This window comes from Musa acuminata, chromosome BXJ1-5, assembly GCF_036884655.1.
Source record: "Musa acuminata AAA Group cultivar baxijiao chromosome BXJ1-5, Cavendish_Baxijiao_AAA, whole genome shotgun sequence".
NCBI classification, from domain to species: Eukaryota; Viridiplantae; Streptophyta; class Magnoliopsida; order Zingiberales; family Musaceae; genus Musa; species Musa acuminata.
Window position 1 is genome coordinate 37,693,391 of NC_088331.1, and position 19,995 is coordinate 37,713,385.

Here is a 19,995-nt window from a genome sequence, read left to right on the forward strand (position 1 = left end):
TCCATGCAATCCTCAAAACCTCCGTTGGTCACCAACTCCCCAAACCCTCTTAACTGCGTCAAGCAGAAAGTGCTCGTAGCGTCTCCACCATCATCTCCCTCCTCGTCTTCGTTCTGGTACGACGAAGAAGAGGTTGAGGTGGTGGAGGACGACGATGGTGATGAATGTTGGGCTACGTACGGTAGGCGGAGCCGGCGTTTCCCGCCGCCGTTGCCGTTGCTGGCGAGGACCGGGAAACTGACGTCCCACATGCCTTGGATCCTGGAAAGGATCCACGAAGACGACGGCCGCCGGCTCGTGATCCGAGAAGTTCGAGTCAACCGCCATGAATACTTCCGGGCTCGTCGGAGTGGCGGCCGGCTCACTCTCCATCTCGTGGAGCTGCATGATCACCAGTCGCCGGAGAAGCCAGAAAACGATATGATCGCTGTCGCGCGTGATCACCAATCAGCTTCGTTGGAAGAAGAGAAATGGGTACACGGACGGCGACAATGGAAACACAACAACAAGAGTGAGCATGGACGTCCCAAGAACAAGCCCGAGGTAGACGACGTCGTTAAAGATGATGATCCTATCTTCTCCAGTGCGTGAGCCAGTTTGTGGCAAGAAGAGCTCAGAGGAAGAGGGACGACCAATGTTACTGCACGTGCATGCAGTAGCAGAAGCGTAGAATGCTCTTTTACGTGTATCATTTACGTGTACGAAGCGATGGGTAACGGCCGATACGAAATCTTCCCATGTAATACATGTCCGAAATCAAAGCCCGTTACGAGAGCAAACTTGCAAGTCTCGTTTCGGCCGTTATGCTAACCAGACCGAACCCGGCCCGGTTGTTTTGTCATGTGTGTCGGAACGGGCCCAAAAGGGTTTCTTTCGCGTTAATAGTCTCCGATTCCTATCTCAGTCACCGAGCGAAAGCTTAGTTGCAATCTCTGCGAGGGCGAGAGGAACCACCCCATCCTCCGTTAGCCTTCCTCCAAGCCACCTCGGCGATCGAAGAGAAAGCCTAGTAGAAGCGATCGCTCCGACAGATATTTCACATACTTTTACCCTCGGATTCGCCGTCTTTCCCCGTGATGTTGCGAAGGTATCCCGTTTCTGTTCGATCGTTGGACGAGCTCCGTCTCCGTCAATTTTGGCTTTACGGTTTATATTGGGGTTGCTTTCTTTTGCCGTCCGGTTGGTCGCAGTTTCAATTGCGAAGTTTTCTTGAATGTTGTCATTTGGTTTTGGGCCGCTGCAGGTGCATTTGGGAGCTCTCTTCGCGTCGAGCCACCAGCAGGATCCATCGGCCGATCGCACCCCAGGTATGCATCGACCTCCTCTTTAATTAAAGCATTTGCGTTTCCCTTTTCTCAAAGTTGGTCTAATCCCGTGATGTTAGGTTTTCTTTAGTTAGTTTAATTGAAGTAATTACCGACGGCAAAAGTATGAGCTATTCTCGGAGCCTGGCTAATGGCCACGTCTATGTTGACAGTTCATTTTGATTGTCAACACTCTTTTGTTTTGCTACACTTGGGAAAGTGCGACTTCTGACGCACTTGTCCTTCTTAATTAGTTTGCACTCACTGTAAACATAACTCAAGTAGAGATACATGCAATTCTGTCATCGATGGATATGAATGAAACATGGTTACAAACAGCACAATTATGATACCTCTTTGGTCATGATGCCGGATGATACGATACAATACTTATTTTATTGTGCTTCTTTTGTAGTTTATACTTGTTGTCAAGGGAAATGCATTTATGTCATTGATGGATATGTGTACAAAACACCCCCTACTAACTCCATCATATGATACCTCTTTATGCATGACACTGGATGTTTCATTGATCCTTGTTCTCATAGTCTATCCAAGGTGGAACTGTTTGGACCATGTTACAGTTGCTACGATTAGGTTTTGCACTTAGCTTGGTGAGTGATATATTGGGATAGGATTAGTTGGTTTGCCATTTTGGGTCACGATAGTTGTTGAGCCTTTAACTCAGTTAATTTACTAGGTTGGGTAATGGGGTTTGGTCTTGCTAAGACAACTTTTATATGTTAATTCTACCGAAAACAAAGGCTCGTACTTTTATACATCTTACAGTTGACTGAGGCTTTTGTTAGCTGAGAGATTGTATTTGTGACTTCAACCCTTGACAACCAAATTGTAAAGAAACAACTTTACCATGGTACCAAGGCTTGCACTCTTAATTTTGTGAAACATTTTAAGTAGATAATTTGAAATCTGTGAGCTTGATGATATGCTTTTGATTGTTTAATATGTTTTTGCTTTGAGTAAACTTAGAGTGAATTTTGGAACAGAAACCCTTAATCTTAATTTTATATGTATTAATTGAAACCTGGGCTTTGATGATATAGATTGCAATAACATTTATATACTTGTTTTTTTTTCTGTTTTTTGCATGTCTACCTCCGTGATTTTAGATGCAAAAACACACTGGTACTGTAAATGTTCTTGACTTTTTCTCATGCTGAATGGATTCTCTTTGACCATATATAACAGGACAATTTGGCCTTTTAAGTATCTATTAGTGGCTTTGATAGTGTCTTGCTTTGACGTATAGTTCTTTTTTGTAGCATTTATTTCTTCGGTTGTGGCATTATATTGAAGGTTATGATTAATTCCAGTGCTAGTTTTTGGATGTTTGGATCCCTAGATATGTTCCATTTATTGACCTCAAAATTTTAGATCCCTAGATATCTCACTAGATATGTTTGCAACTTACTTCTAGGGAAACTATAATATTCCACTTGGATAATTGATGCTTGCACAGTGCACACTTATTGAAGCCCCTTTTTTTTATGGACATATATCTTGGTGTTCACAATGCATTAGTCCATGGTTGTATTTTCACAAAATAATAAAAAATGAGAAGAATTTTAGAATATATAAATATATGTATATGTGTGTGTGTGTGCTAAAACCCTAGAAATTTGGAAAATATGAGGAATATAACAGGTTTTTCAGTAAGCTGGGTGCTAAAAATGAAGAATATTTACTGAATTTCTAAAACTAGAGAGAGGAAGAGTAGAGATTTAGTTATTAGATGCATGGATGAAATTAAGAGGCACTTTTCAATGATATGAAATTTAAGAAAGATGAAGAAATTATTTTTATAAATTAGTTAATCGGCATTTTATTAAAATATTAGCCTTAAAGATAGGTAACATTGAAGTTTAACAATTGTAGAATTGTTCATAAAATTATAACAAATGATGTAAAGAAAGGTTTTAAAAGGATGAAATTAAATAAGAGCCTAGAACCTGATGAAATCATTACTGAAGTTTGGAAGAGTTTAAGAGATAAAGGGATGGTTTGTTTGAAGTTTAAAAACATGTCTGATGAATGGAGGAAGAGCTTTTTAATACCTACTATAAGAACAAGGGAGACATTTAAGGATACTTTAACTATAAAAGGATTAAGCTAAAGAGTCACACTATAAAACTTGGTAAAAGGATGATTGGAGGAAGTATATAGACATGTGACGAGTGTTTTTGAGAATCAGTTTGGTCTTATTTCCAGAAGATCAACTGCAAATGCTATTTATTTATTGACAATAAATGAAAAAAAATACAGAGAAAATAACAGAAATATGGATATGATTGTCATTGACTCAAAAAAAGTTTTTGATAGAGTTCTTAAAGATTTATTACGATAGGGTTTAGGGAACAATAGAGTAACTAGCAATTATATTAATGTTATAAAAAAGATATGTATGATAGACTAGTAACTAGTTTTAGGACTATTGGGGTGTGTTATTAGTGAGTTAACTGTAACTATAAAATTGCATGAAGGCATGATGGGAAATCCTTGTCTTTTCAAATTGGTCATGGAAAGTAATAAATGATAGATCCTTATTGTGTATGTTATTCGCTGATGGCATTATTTTGATTGATGAAAATTTAGTTGAGATTAAACCTGAACTTGAGTTATGGAGACAACATTATCTTGATTGATGAAAGTCTAATTAGGATTCAAATGAATTACTTAGATGATATTGTTTGATTGGCAAAAGATCAAATTAAATTAAATTTAAACTTGAGTTATGGAGACAAAGAACCGAATATACGAAATGCAGTTTCAGATTAAATTGAAGGTTTGAGATTAAGTAGGACAATGAGAAGGAGAGAGTGATGAAGACATTGTTTAGAGAGTAGAAGTTGGATGGTTAAATAGGTGTCTGGGGGTTTGTGTGATCATTGCATTCCGCTTATATTAAAAGAAAAAATTATAAAACATTTGTAAGGCTATGGATCAAAATATAGTGCAATTAAGAAACTACATCTACAGAAAGTTATTGCAGCTACGATGAGAAAATTGAGGTGTATACATGGATTTATTAGAAAAAGAAATACAAAATATTTTCAATTGAGAATAATTAGGTGTTGTCGTGATGAAAGATAAAAAAAGAGAAAATCAATCGTATGACTATATTCAATGGAAACTCTGAATGATGCAATTAGATGTAGGAGTCGAGTGGGATAGTGGTGGGAGAATAGGTAGATGAAGACTTGAGAATAATTTTCTAGAAACAATAGAAAGATATATGAATGCTCTTGATTTATTTAGTGATATTGCATTATATAGAACTCAGTGGCAGTTGGCAGTCCATGTAGCTAACTCCAAATAAGTCGGAATATCTTATTATTGTTTTTGTAATAGCCAGAGAAATGACACGAACTACTGCTGTGACAATGTGTAGCAGAAGAAAGTGGAATAGGTGCAACAGGTGGTTTGTCAGTTTAATTTATATGTCCATGATGTGAAGAGATTTTAAGAAGGTTCCTACAAAGGTGAAGAGGGGATTAAGATATATGGTAATGTTTTGGGAAGGATTTTGGAGTTTAGAGCAATATAATTCGATATTCATGTCTCACTTTAATGGACTAGTGGCAAATACAAAAAGAGTTTGGGTCTGCAAAAGGTTTTTAATTTTTCAGAGAGAGAATATGATTTACATGATAAAAAAATAGAGTATCTTTGACATGCCAATAATTGTCCAATTGTTTGCTAAGAAATTGATAATTGTTCCCAAAAAAAAGGCAGGACAAGTAAGACAATAATGAAGCACTTAAAAAGCAGCCATATGTATGTTAATTGTGACCTGAATGATTAATTGATGAAATAACTTGCTATTTATTGTCTTTAGTGTGCATGCGTAAGTAGTGATTGACTGATTGTGCACATCAATCATCTTGTTCAATAGTTGTAGATAGGTTTGTATTACAGGTGGTTGATATTTTTCCTTCCTAAATTCTTTAAGTTCTCTGATTATCTATGAATACGAGTGATCTTTGAAAATTAATTTTCAAATCAAAATATGTTTCTAATGACATCTGCTAGTGTGATAATCACTGTTTTGGTATGAGTTTAACAGATCTCAGTCTACCTTTCATCAAGAAGCCAGTTCTCAAGTGCTCCTCCGCAGAATTCATTACAGGGATCTGCTACTGCAGACAATGCTTCTCATTCAAGGAGCTATATCTCAAAGCTTGTTCTTGGGAGTGTAGTTATTGGAGCTGCTATTACAGCAGCTTATAAAACTGGCTACATAGATATTCAAGTAAAGGATGACAAATCTTCTCCTAACTCTAGTAAGTTGAATGCTGCTAAAAATTCCAAAGACCTGGAACTTTCAGTTGAACAAGCAGTTCTTCTAAGTAATGAAGAAACAAGCACGTTGGAACCTGACATTGAGATTGTTGAGAAAAGTGATGAGCCTCAAGGTCAGGAATTTGAGATTAAAGGAGAAGCAATTTTAGAGAGAGTACCTTTGGAGGAGACTGCTCCTCTGAAAGAAAATGAACCAACAGAGGTTGATTCTAAAATACCATCCGAAGTGAGTTCTTCAGTTGCTGATGAGCAAAAAGCCAATTCTGAAGTGTCATCCGAAGGCACTACGTTAGATGACATATTGGTCTCTACAGAAGTGACTGTGGAACAGAACAAGTCAAATGAAACTTCTAAAGAAAACATAGGAGAAGAATCACAAGTTTCTGAAGAAGCTGTATTAAAGGAGGCCCCCATTAAAGTGGCAACGGTATGAGCTTGCTCATTTATTATTGTTGTGAATGCTGGTTTACGGTATGTTTACATTGATATGATTTAAATTTGTACTCCTTTATGCATAACTACAATTTTGGCTTCCAGAATATGAACGGAGGATGTTGAAGGAATAAAGCAAATGCACCAGCTTGTTTTCCCTTTTCTCTTTGCTTTTCAAGCTTTGTTTGATTTTGTTCTAACAATATGTGACAATTTTTTAATGATTGCAATTCTGATGCCTCTGTAGAATCTTTTATTTTGACCAACAACATCTTATCTGTATGAGTTTCAGTTCTGGTTCAAACTGTCCATTAGATCTGAAAACACAATGACCACCTCCTTACCTTATACATAAGCCTACTGATGGCAGAAATCCTTGCGTAAGATTTCATATAAAGAACAGAAAAAGACCCAGGATGTGGGCATGACAACATCTTGGACATGTGGACATGATAAATCTTGAGTAACTGCACATCTTAATATATTTATCAAGTATTGAATTTTCTATTTATTATCCTATTCCATATATATTTTTATATATTTGCCCAAATGGTGAGGATTAGGATAGCTGACTAAATATTTTCACTTCTATTTAAGATAGACTTAAATAGGATCCAAACATCTTTGAAGGCATTATTCAAGAGTTGCCAAATTGACCTCAGTACTATCAGTTTGTCCTTTTATCCAACTTTGCTTTTATTTCTTCTTGAGAATTATGCTTCTGTTTTTGTAGCTTGTTGCAGTTCTTCTTGCTTAGTCATATTGCAAAGAGTTATGACATAGAACTTCTCATAATTATGCCATTTTACTTAACAAATCATGGACAACACTAGCAGATTATTTGATGAAAATTAAGTGTGATTGGTTTAGCTTTAGAAAGAATTAATAATAAGGAGAACAATGTTCTTGTACTTATGAATTTGACTTCATAAACAAAACAAGAATGAAATGAACCCTTGTCGAATCACCATATGACCAGTTATAGCAAAATAAAAATGATAAATGGGAAGGACAATGGTAGAGAAGTACTGAAAATAAAAGCATACTGCAATATTTAAATAACTTTCAGTGCAAGCAAAATTATACAAGTAAGATGAACACAAATTAGAAGAACTGGAAGCATACTCAATTTACAATTTGTTCTATCTGGACTGTCTGTACTGATGTGATGTTGAGTTATTTTGATTGTCCTGGCTAATTGCCTGTTAGGTCCCTGAAATCTGGATGTTAGATTTTAATTTTGTACCATATAGTTTCAACAATTCCACAAAAAGAATGATCAAATGCTTCTCTTGCTTTTGTGAAGCGCACTCTTTACATTTGTCCACCATGGTTGGTCTATCCAGCAGGATTCTGCAGATACTGAGGAAGGGCCATATAAGTCCCTGTCCGAGTCATATTCCTTACAAGATGAAGGGAGCCAGAAAATTTCCAGAGAAGAGGTCAATACTGATGCTGTGGCAACATTTTCTACTATTAAAGAGGTCATTTTCTTTCAAGTTTTTTTTATAACACCAAGTAATCTACTTAGTGATATGTCAACAATTTCTACATGAATTGTTTGCTTATGTTTTTTTTCTTGTAATCAAGGGATATATAGGTGCAACCGAACAAGTGAGGGATGAGGAAAGTTCCAAAGATGGAAAAATAGTACTTGATTTAATAGAAGCTATCCATGCTGCTGAGAAAAAGCAAGCTGAATCAGATGCTTTTGTCTTTGCTGAAGAAAGAAGGGTGTTGAAGGTTTGCTTCATTGCATGAACTCTATTATGTAATTTGGAAAGTTCAATTCTTATCCATGCCTGTTTGTGATAACTTTTCCATATAAAAACCTGAAGTATTAGGCTGTAATAAGGACTAATCAGATGAGAATTTGTTACTTTAATTTTGATTAGTTATATTTCGGTGAAACCATGTCCTACAAACTATGCAACTACCTGTACCCTTTTCCCTTTTTCTTAGAACTAAAAGAAACATGCTTCTCTGTTTGCTCTGAGTTGGATATGGAGTACCAAGTGCAGCATGGTTCAAGGTTTGCAATACCGCCCAATATGGTATGGTACGAGTAGTATTTACCGTTCTATCATGACTTAGTTGGAATTACCTGAGTTGTGAGACATCCTTGTATTATCCGTCCTGTCACGAATGGTTGTCGCGCACCCGCAACAACTCCGTTCAACGAACCTGTTCGTCGCTCTCATCTACATGTACAGCTACTTGGCAGCCTGTTTTGCCTTAGTTTTGAGTCATTTTGCTTGTAAAAATGTAAGTTCGAACAAGCTGCAGCGTTACAAAGCGACCGCTCACCGAACCCAGCAAAACAGCCCCAAAACAGCCCAAAACAGCTCCGTTTTCGTGTGTCGCGGGCTGATTTCTGGAATCTGCCTCCGCTCACCAAAACGTCAGCCATCTCAGCCCCTTGGAACCCCCCGGGTGGCACAGGGCTGGATGGGGCTTCGGTATAGTACCGGGCGTTGAACACTCATTCGCAAGTTCGCATGTTTGCCTTGACGAGAACTTGTTGTCGCGCCTGGGACTCGGTGAGTAGTTGTTTGTGGGCTAGCAGTTGTTCGTTCAACCTTCTAAAGCCCTTGTTTTCCCCCTCTCCCTCTTTTCTCTTGTGCACGCAAGGTGCTCGCTGAATTGCTTGTAAAGCTTCCCCTCTTTTCGCGAGACGTCGGGACTTGTCCGTCGCTCGTTCTTTCGAACTAATCAACTTTCTTTTTTACAGGTCCTTCGAGACCTGCGAGAGGTTACAAGTGGGCTGATCTTTGCGGAGCAATATCGCAAGGGCGAAGCGCGACTTAGGCAACGCTAGCTAAGTTCGCATCTTGGCCGCAAGGGTGCCTCACGCCTTAGGCAATTCCAGCTAATGCCGTGACATTGTGGTATCAGAGCAGGCAAGCACTTCGAGCGAGCAGTGAAGGAACTTCGCAACTTCGCCATGGCTAAGCATCGTGGCGAATCCAGCAAGACGGGGCAAGCCGGACCCTTGCCCCAAGCAGCCGCAGGTGGGCTGCATGTGCACACTCGCTCTTATGCTATTGGAGCCGCTCAAGAGGAGCGCGGTAGCGAACATGATGAGCGAGAAGTTGGCTACTCTCCGCGAGCGGAGGAGGTGCAATCTGGAGCGCCAACTGGGAAAAAGAGTCACAAGGAGAGACTCACAACGGCGGAAACTCGCCTGGATGTTCTTGAAGCGAGCGTGGAGGAACTCTACCATGGCCAACAAAGGCTTGTTGGGGTAGAGAGCTCGCAAGAGGAAGCGGAGTCTAGGATCGACAAGGTCGAGGCCCTAGTCAATCAACTGTCTGATGACACCAAAGACTCCGTGCAACACTTACAGGATGTTGTGGCGGAACTCACTTCAAAGGTGGCCATGCTCACAAGAGCACTAAATGCGGGAGGAAGCAACACCCGCGTTGCACCACCACAAAACATGAGGGCACCCGAGCCTCATGGTTATGGAGGGGCCAAAGATGCCAAAGAGCTCAAGAATTTTCTGTTCGACATGGAACAATACTTTCGAGCTACGAGGCCCAATTCTGAAGATACCAAAGTTTCTATAGCAACAATGTATCTGAACGGAGATGCGAAACTTTGGTGGCGAACCCGTTGGGAGGAGATCCAATAAGGTCGATGTCGGGTTGACACATGGGAAGACTTGAAGCGGGAGTTGAGAACTCAGTTCCTACCCGAGAGCACAGAGTTCGTCGCAAGAAGGAAGTTGAGACAACTCCGCCAGAGTTCCACCATTCGAGACTATGTGAAACAATTTTCCACACTAATGCTGGACATACAGGACATGTCCGAGAAGGACAAGTTGTTCAGCTTCCTCGATGGTTTGAAGCCATGGGCTTAACAAGAACTAAATCGAAGGAATGTCACCGATGTGGTTGGGGCAATTGCTGCTGCAGAAAGGCTCACCGACTTTGTTTCCTCCGAAGACCCAGGGAGAAGGAAACAATCTTTAGGCAATCGCCCTCCAAAACATTCTCGAGGGAAGGAGCTCGGGGGCGAACAAAAGAAGAAGAGTTCCCACAAAGGGCCAAGCCCGAAAGGCAAGGCCCCGAAACCTGGCGGATGCTTCTTGTGTGGAGGGCCACACATGGTGAGGGAGTGCCCACAAAAACAGGCACTCAATGCGCTAACAGCTTCCATCCACCCTCCCAAATCGGACAAGGGCAAGGCTGTCGCCCTTAGTTCGAGTAGTTCTGAAGCCAGCAGCGACGATGAGGAGTCGCAAGGACCTCGGATGGGAGCCATGCGTTTGTTGAACGCCATGCGGGGTCAAGTGGGGGAGAACCCGAAGACAAGGCAACAAAAAGTAGGAAGTGGCGAGCTAATGTATGTTGACATTAAGCTCAATGGCCAAACAACTCGTGCAATGGTGGACACGGGCGCTACCCACAACTTTATAGCCGATTGAGAAGCAAAGCGACTTGGGTTAATCTTGGAGAAGAGCCCAAGTCGAATGAAGGCGGTGAACTCGGAGGCCAGGCGAATCTCTGGGTTGGCAAAGGGAGTCCCCATCAAAATCGGGTCATGGAGCGGGAACACCAACATGATGGCAGTGCCATTGGATGACTTTCAAGTGATTCTTGGAATGGAGTTTATGCACGCGGCGAAGTTGGTGCCAATGCCATTCTTGAACTCCCTATGTATGATGGGAGGCGACGATCCCTACGTGGTTCCTGTCTCTTGGAGAGGAACCAAGGAACCGCAACATATATCGGCGTTACAACTAAAGAAAGGGGTGCGAAAAGGTGAATTAACCTTCGTGACTGCGATGAAGCTAGAGCCGCTTGACGAGAAGGCCATTCAAGAACCTGCTGTGGTGGCGAACGTCCTGAAAGAGTTCAATGATGTTATGCCACTTGAGTTGCCGAAGACTCTTCCACCACGCAGGGGTGTGGATCACAACATCGAGCTGGAGCCAGGAGTGAAGCCTCCAGCGAGACCACCCTACCGTATGCCCCCGCCAAAGTTGGCAGAACTCAGGAAGCAGTTAGGTGAACTGCTAAGCGGTGGTCTCATCCGCAGCTCTAAAGCACCTTTCGGAGCTCCAGTTCTCTTCCAGAAGAAACAAGATGGGAGCCTCCGACTATGCCTCGATTACCAAGCCCTTAACAAAGTGATAGTGAAGAACAAGTATCCTATCCCGCTGATCGCGGACTTGTTCGACCAGTTGGGCAAAACTAAGTATTTCTCAAAACTCGACCTTCGGTCAGGGTATTGGTAGGTGCGCATTGCTGGAGGCGACGAAGCAAAGACTACCTGTGTGACTAGGTATGGAGCGTTTGAGTTCTTGGTGATGCCTTTCGGCTTAACCAATGCTTCGACCATATTCAGCACTCTCATGAACCAACTATTCAAGGAGTATTTGGACAAGTTCGTGGTCGTCTACTTAGACGATATCGTCGTATACAGCCAAACACTCGAGGAGCATGTTCAGCACCTTCGGACAATTTTCAAGGTTCTCAGGGAGAACATTTTGTTCGTAAAAAGGGAGAAATGCTACTTTGCCCAAACGGAGATCTTATTCTTAGGGCATCGAATCGGTGATGGCTCCATTCGGATGGATAAGTCGAAGGTGCAAGCGGTTGCGGAATATCGAACTCCAAAGAAGGTGCCAGAGTTGAGATCCTTCCTTGGTTTCGTCAATTACTATCGACGCTTTATAGCGGGATATTTGAAGCGTGCAACTCCACTGACGGTGTTGCTGAAGGAGCAGCCTTGGAAGTGGTCTGACAGATGTGAAATAGCATTCCAAGATCTGAAGGCTGCTGTTATGGAAGAACCGGTGCTCAAATTGTCAGACTATAGAGAGCCCTTTGAAGTCCATACAGACGCTTCAGACTTCGCTATTGGGGGAGTACTCATGCAGGAGGGTCATCCGGTGGCCTACGAGAGCCGCAAACTCAATGAGACCGAGCGACGGTATCCAGTGCATGAGAAGGAGATGACAGCAGTGATCCACTGTCTACAAGTTTGGCGACACTACCTCCTCGGGTCGCGATTTGTGCTGAGGACGGACAACATCGCCTTGAGCTATTTCCAAACTCAGAAGAAGCTCTCCCCAATGCAGGCGCAATGGCAGGACTTCCTGGCTGAATTTGATATGGCAATGGAGCATAAGCTTGGGAAGGCAAATGTCATGGCCGATGCATTGAGTCGGAAAGTGGAGCGTGTGAATGCCGCACAATTGGAGGGCGGAGGCCAAGCAAGTCAATTGCACTCCAACTTCCTTTCCAGGATCAGGGATAGATTGTATAGTGACCCCCAAGCAGTTATCCTGATGTAGCTAATTAAAGAAGGCAAGGCACGACGATTTTGGATCCAGGAGGGACTCGTTTACACAAAAGGGAATAGGGTTTATGTTCCCCGAGTGGACAATTTGAGGCGTGAACTCTTAAAAGAGTGTCACGATTCCCTTTGGGCTGGACACCCAGGCATTCACAGAACGTTGGCTCTCGTGGAGAGGGCCTTCTACTGGCCGAAGATGGGGACTGATGTGGAGGAATATGTTCGAACATGCCTTACTTGCCAACAAGACAAGGTGGAGCAGCGGAAGCCGGTGGGACTTTTGGAGCTGTTGCCCGTACCAGAAAGGCCGTGGGAGAGCATTTCCTTGGACTTCATATCAAGCTTGCCACTTGTAGGGAGACTCGGATCGATACTCGTGGTGGTCGATCGTTTTTCAAAGTATGCAACTTTCATTGCTGCACCCCTACACTGTTCAACAGAAGAGGCGGCCAAGCTGATGATGAAGGATGTGGTGAAGTATTGGGGAGTCCCGCACAATATCATTAGTGATCGAGACGCTCGGTTCCTGGGACGATTCTGGACCGAGCTATTCAAATTGTTGGGGTCAAAGTTATACTTCTCTACAAGCCTCCATCCCCAAACGGATGGCCAGACTGAAAGGATAAACTCGCTCCTGGAGCAATATCTTCGGCACTATGTGAGTGCCAACCAACGAGATTGGGTGAAGCTGTTGGACATTGCCCAATTCTCCTACAACTTGCGGCGGAACTCTGCATCCAACAAGAGCCCCTTCGAGATCATCATAGGACAACAACCGTCGACTCCGCACACCATGGCAATTGGGTATACTGGGAGAAGTCCGTCAGTCTACCATTTCGCAAAGGAGTGGCATCGAAATGCAGATATTGCGCGGGCTTACTTGGAGAAGGCGGCAAAAAGGATGAAGAAGTTGGCAGACTTGGGAAGGCTACCGCAAGAGTTCAAAGTTGGCGATTTGGTGTTGGTAAAGCTCTAACCAGCATCACTCTAATTCTTTAGGAACAAAGTCCACAAAGGATTTGTGCTCAAGTATGAGGGGCCCTTCCCAATTATCAGTAGGGTAGGCAACGTCTCTTACAAGTTGTAGCTGTCGGCGTGGTTCAAAATTCACAACGTCCTTCACGCTAGCAACCTAAAAGCCTACCACTCGGATCCGCAAGATGCTTCTCGAAGTGTTCCAACTCGACTACCTCCCATCACAGCCTCCTACGAGAAGCAAGTTGAAACCATTCTGGCGGACCGCAAGATAAAGCTACCCAACGGAGCTGAGCAGACAGAGTACTTGGTGAAGTGGCGAAAGCTTCCCTGAGCCGAAGCCAGTTGGGAGCCTGAAGACGCCCTACGACATGAAGAAGAAATCATCAACAACTACCAACAAGTGTCGACGAGAGCGTCGACAGTTTAAGTGGGGGAGAATGTCACGAACGGTCGTCGCGCACCCGCAACAACTCCGTTCAACGAACTGTTCGTCGCTCTCATCTACATGTACAGTTACTTGGCAGCCTGTTTTGCCTTGGTTTTGAGTCATTTTGCTTGTAAAAATGTAAGTTCGAACAAGCTGCAGCGTTACAAAGCGACCGCTCACCGAACCGAGCAAAACAGCCCCAAAACAGCCCAAAACAGCGCCGTTTTCGTGTGCCGTGGGCTGATTTCTGGAATCTGCCTCCGCTCACCAAAACGTCAGCTATCTCAGCCCCTTGGAACCCCCCGGGTGGCACAGGGCTGGATGGGGCTTCGGTATAGTACCAGGCTTTGAACACTCATTCGCAAGTTCGCACGTTTGCCTTGACGGGAACTTGTTGTCGCGTCCGGGACTCGATGAGCAGCTGTTCGTTCAACCTTCTAAAGCCCTTGTTTTCCCCCTCTCCCTCTTTTCTCTTGTGCACGCAAGGTGCTCGCTGAATTGCTTGTAAAGCTTCCCCTCTTTTCGCGAGATGTCGGGACTTGTCCGTCGCTCGTTCTTTCGAACTAATCAACTTTCTCTTTTACAGGTCCTTCGGGACCTGTGAGAGGTTACAAGTGGGCTGATCTTTGCGGAGCAATATCGCAAGGGCGAAGCGCGACTTAGGCAACGCAAGCTAAGTTCGCGTCTTGGCCGCAAGGGTGCCTCACGCCTTAGGTAATTCCAGCTAAGGCCGTGACAGTCTGCAAAGAGTCAGCCTAGTTGTAACCTTGCTCAAGTTCCGAAGGACTTGTAAAAGAGCAAATTGATTAGTTCGAAAACAAGCAGCGGACAAATCTTGACGTCTCGTGATTTTATAAGTAATTCAGCAAACACTTAGCGTGCAAGAGAAAAAAGAGAAGAAAAAGAGGAAAGAGAAAACAAGAATTTTAGAAGCCAAATGAACAATCGCAAGTCTGCAAACAATTGCTCATCGGGTGTAGGGCACGTTGGCAAGTTTCCGTAGGCTTAATGTATGAACTTGTGAATCCAATTAACGCCCAACACTATCCCAAATCCCTATCCAGCCGTGTGCCACCCGGGGGGTTCCGGGGTGCTGAGCTAGCTGACGTTTTGCTTTGCATCATAACTTACAAAAAGCAGGTCATGACATGCGAAAATTAGGCCATTCTAGGGCAGTTTTGCTTATTCTAGTGAGCGATCACTCAGCAACCCTGCAAACTGGTATTGCTTTTAGTTTTTAAGCAAAAACACATAAAAACAAGGCAAAACACGTTGCTAAACATATGTTCAAGCAAACAAAAGCATCGAACGGTTTGTTGACGAAGGTGTTGTGGGTGTTCGATAGGTTATTGGTACACAGATTAGTGTAAACCGGATGGTACGGTATGTGTCGGCATCATGCGGTATGCAATACCAGCACTTGATACACTGGTACGGAGCAGTACCACACTGATCTGGGCCTTGACTGGTACAGTACCGGTACATGAAATTGTGGACTTTGACATGGTTCTTAACATTTGAAATATTTCTTGCTAATTTAGTGTACAACCATACAAGTTTACAACATGAAAAATTCCAAACCTTAAATATAGGTATACGTATATGGCTTGAGATTAAATATTTAAAATATATTCAGATATAATAAATAAGTAGCTAAAATTTTTTTCAAGTCCATGTGCAAAGTCAGATTACATGGAAAAAGAACCACTTTTGGAAAGATTTCTTAAAATTCAAATTACATAGAAAAGAAGGGTGAGCATCTTTACAAAATTGTTCATAGATGCAGATAACAATTCTGTTCTTTTCTTATCTGTGTTTCTGATTTCAGGAGAAATATGAAAAGCAACTGAAGGATGCTAAGGCCCGAGCGCTAATGTATGCTGAAGAGGCAGCAATTTTGGAGAAGGTCTAGACATCTTTGATCTGTTTCTTGTGAATACACCATTTATTTTGTGATTATTTATTCGGTCAATGGGCATTATTGTTAAGTTTTGATGTGCTTTTGTTTATTTAAAATTGCTAAGCTATTTAATTCTGAATTCTTTATTTTTCTTAAACATCGCTTGTAGGTTTGGGTTGCATTTAATAGTTTTTTGATGACTGTTTTAATATGATTCTAGATACCTAATTTAGTACTCCTATCAGAGTTTACCTAGTCAAATTATGTTCTGAGGTACAGGCCATGAAATTAAGAATTATGAATTTTGGCATTGTGCAATTAGTGCTTGGTGACTTATATGGCTTTTCAAAGCTCATATAACTTGGCTACTTATTGTGCTTGCTATAATGGTTTTCATTTCTTAATCCAGAATTCATATCAGTATGATGTTGATAATGGCGAAAGTTGTCTGTTCCAATTCCAAATGCTTTTAAATCCTATTTTTTATGTATATTTGCTACATTAATGGTTAAAGATGCTTTTAAGAACTATTAGTTGCCATACAATACAAAAGGAGTAAGTTCAAAACTTGTAAATGTATGAGTTATATCTAATTCATGATTTACCTACATATGCTCTACAGTTTCTTACATGTCAATTTGAGAAGTAAATCTGAAAAAGCATGCTCTGTAGTGAATTGTCTATTGGAAAAGGCTTCAATCATGTTGATTTGCGGAAATTTAATATGATCGCTTCTCTACATTCTCATCACAAAAGAACTTCTCTTGATTACTGAAACTATGTTTTCAGGAGTTGAACAGAGAGAAGGCAAAAGCAGCAGCTGCAATCAAGTCACTTCAGGAAAAATCTGAAAACAAACTTAGAGAGGAATTGCAACGGAAGGTGCATTCTTGATAAACCAGCATCATCACTGTCACCCCTTTTATAGTTTAATAATTAGGTTTACATGTTTCTTGCAGGACGAAGAAACTGATACGCAGCTTAAGAAAATTAAAGAGTTATCAAAAGCTGAATTAGCTGCAGCTATTGCAAAGGAGAAATCATCTCAGATAGAAAAGATTGCTGAAGCAGACCTTAATGTATGATATGCTGTCACAGCGGGCATATACTATTCTGTTGTTATTTTATCTACACCTTTTTTGTTGAGTGGGTATCTGACTATGCTATGAAGGAGCAACACATGTTTTCAACCCATTTTTATTCATTTTGTCATTCTATTAATTTATTATGCTTTTGGATAGTTACTGGGATGTTTTATGTGGTTTTTGTCAGATAAATGCTTTGTGTATGGCGTTCTATGCAAGATCTGAAGAAGCCCGCCAGACACACTCTGTTCACAAACTTGCACTGGTGGGTTCTGTACTATTTTCTATTGTCTTTACCTGAGTCTGGGCAATTGGATTTCATATCAAGATTACAATAAATAATGGTTGAAAGTATGCTCAACCAATCTGTTTCAGGAGTTTCAGGGGTTCTTCTGAGTTTGATAATTTTGCTGGTGTTGACTGAAACAGTTTTGACTGGCACTTTTAAATATGGTTACAAATCTTTCGTAAGGTCTGGAGATTTAGCGGATATAGCTTGCTGGAGCAAGAATAATTTGATTTCTGTTAATTTGTAATGCTGTTTTTATGATTTTGAGAGCAAACAAATTAAGAGCTACATTACAAAATCAATAGTTTCAGCATTGTTTTACTTAAATCTGTCAATCATTTCACTATTATAGATTCTTAATTAGGATTGTAAGCATAACTGAATTTTAATCATTTTTTGATGTTTTAACTGAATGAACTCTTTATTAGATAATTGTCTTGAACGAGGCATGCACACACATGCATACATATCTATTTGAATGTCAATCTGACTACTTTATGTGGCTTTAATTTCTTGTTTCTCTGTTGATTTTTCCCTAAATAATTTTGTTTCGAATTTTTAGTACCCAGTACAACTGAACCGTTGAAACCAAACCTTGGATGGCAGGCAGAAGTCAACATAATTTGAACACATTGCAATTATCAAGCTTTTTTTACTATTTATGTGTTCAGAAACATAAATCTATGTGTCTATCTACTTGCCAATTTTTCATGCAGGGAACACTTGCTTTGGAAGATGCTCTATCCAGAGGATTGCCAATCCGAGCTGAGGTAGATGCACTGCTAAAGTCACTTGAAGGCATTGATAAGGATTCACTTGTAGAGTTGGCACTTTCATGCCTTCCAGAAGAAATATTAAACAATGGGACAAGCACTCAGATGCAGCTCAATCAAAAGGCAAGTCAAATTTGGTGTTGACTGCATTCATAGCTATTTCTTTATACTGCTTTTGTAGATACTTATGCCAACTTTTCAGTTTCATCTTTGGTCAAGATTGCTGGTAATCCTACTATTTTGACAATGGTAGGTTAATTTTTCATTGTTATGTTACTGAAGATCAGTGATTTCTCTGCAAATGAAGATTGTTATTTTCTTTCTGTGGATGTCATGTTGTTAAGAATTGACATTCTAAGTTATTTGGGGCAAGAGTCACTTTTTTCATGTCTATCAGGCATATTCAGTGGAGATGGGTAATTTTGTTCCTTATCTATATGGAAGAGGCTGGTATCAGGTTGATGTCCAATCTAGAAAAAGGAAGTTTCTATGGTAGGCCTGTAAATGGATTGAATTTGATATGATATAATCCAAATTCTAATTGGACTTTATGAATCAATATTTTGATTTAACAATGTCATTAGCTATCCAATCCAATTATCTGTGTAATAGTGACTTGATTAGGTAATACTAATGGGATCTTTAATAATTTTTAAGTGTCATATCCGCTATCAGATGAATATTTATAAGTTGTAGCAACCTAGACTGCAAAAAAGTATTTCTATGCACAATTGGATTGCATGGGGTCCAGAATCCAGCTTCACTTGACTGCATCATGAACCGATCTTTCTTTTTTATTTCAGTTGGATTTGGCTCAACCCCAACTGATTATGATTCTGATATATATATATATATATATATATATATATATATCTCGTAGGTAATAAGTGCTGCAAAACGCAAAGTTCCTCAACATAGTGTCTGTCTATTAATCATATGAGTTTTAACTGAAGGATAGCAAGTGTGATCCATACATTTAACTTAATGATCACTGCCTAGCTGTCTAATTGAGAGTAATTAACTTATTGGTGCAATTTCTCCTTGTTAATGACATTTTTTTGATCTGGTCGGTGCTGTTATATGCATGCACTTCTCCTTACAGGACAAGTTAACTGTTAATTGTGAACATTCGTTTTCCCTTTCTTGATTAATAGTGTGGAGAACACCTTTTAGCCTGCTGTTCCTATTCTATACCTCATAAATTGAGTGCACACCACATCTCAAGATTTGATACTTCAATTGCTTTACATAGCCATTCACATTCTTCTTTCATCGCAGTTTGAATCCCTGAAGGGTACCCTGCGGCATTTCAGCCTTATTCCAGCTGGCGGTGGTGGTATCTTAGCTCATATGGTAGCTCATGTTGCATCTTCAATAAAGGTCAGTTTCATGGTTTCTCGCACTTGCATTGTGGTCTTATCGTGATTTGATGTGACAACAATGAGACACTCTTTGTGCCTACGATCTTGATACATTACCCTATTTAACACTTGAATCTGCTGCTCTCCTATGTTCTCAGATGAAAGAACAATCCGGAGATGGAATCGAGCCTGTCATCAGCAAAGTTGAGAGTTTGTTGGTAGACGGTAATTTTGTGGAGGCAGCAGATGTCTTGGAAGGAGGGGTTCGTGGCAGTGAAGCAGAGGAAGTTGTCATCGAGTGGGTGAGGCAGGCAAGGAACCGTGCAGTTGCAGAGCAAGCACTTACTCTTCTTCAATCATATGCCATGTCTATTACCTTTACCTAGTTCTCGGCATGCAATATAAGTCTGTTCTAAGATTCCAAGAGGCAGTTTTCATGTTTACATGCCCTCAAACTATCATCACCACTGCTCTGCTCAATTCATCAGCGTGGTGGTCGTGTGCGAGAGGACACAGATGTCTTTGGCATTTCTTCTTGAGCTTTTGCTCATCTTAGCCTGGGTACATTTTTTTTTTTTTTACGGTGGCAATCAAATAACGGAGGGTTGTTTTCTATACAAACGAGGTTATTCTCGATTGGGGTCCGATTCTGTAGGTATTTTCTGTTAAAAAATTTATTGAAGATATAAAGAATCATTTTGTCCGAAGTTCTGCAACCCAAAATTTCACTGACAATTTGTCGATCAGTTTTTTTTTTTTTTTTTTGTGAGAATTGGAACAGGTGTTTCCTTTGATTGTTCCTTCTCTGGCAGAGGAATCG

At 41.1% G+C, this 19,995-nt stretch overlaps 1 protein-coding gene across 2 annotated transcripts; it reads left to right on the forward strand.

Annotated features, from left to right (window-relative positions):
- Nucleotides 1–898: 898 nt before the first annotated feature.
- On the forward strand, nucleotides 899–19,882 carry LOC103985175 (MICOS complex subunit MIC60, mitochondrial). 2 transcript variants are annotated; one of them, XM_009402805.3, is made up of 12 exons: nucleotides 899–1,087; nucleotides 1,244–1,307; nucleotides 5,389–6,051; nucleotides 7,403–7,540; nucleotides 7,647–7,799; nucleotides 15,596–15,673; nucleotides 16,457–16,549; nucleotides 16,627–16,746; nucleotides 16,940–17,017; nucleotides 17,758–17,937; nucleotides 19,093–19,194; nucleotides 19,334–19,882. In XM_009402805.3, exons 1-12 carry the CDS (start codon nucleotides 1,077–1,079, stop codon nucleotides 19,559–19,561), a joined length of 1,908 nt encoding a protein of 635 aa, XP_009401080.2. In that variant the 5' UTR covers nucleotides 899–1,076; the 3' UTR covers nucleotides 19,562–19,882. The 2 variants fall into 2 exon arrangements, with proteins under 2 accessions (XP_009401080.2, XP_009401081.2); XM_009402806.3 differs by having other exon boundaries at nucleotides 7,406–7,540.
- The last annotated feature ends 113 nt before the right edge of the window (nucleotides 19,883–19,995 follow it).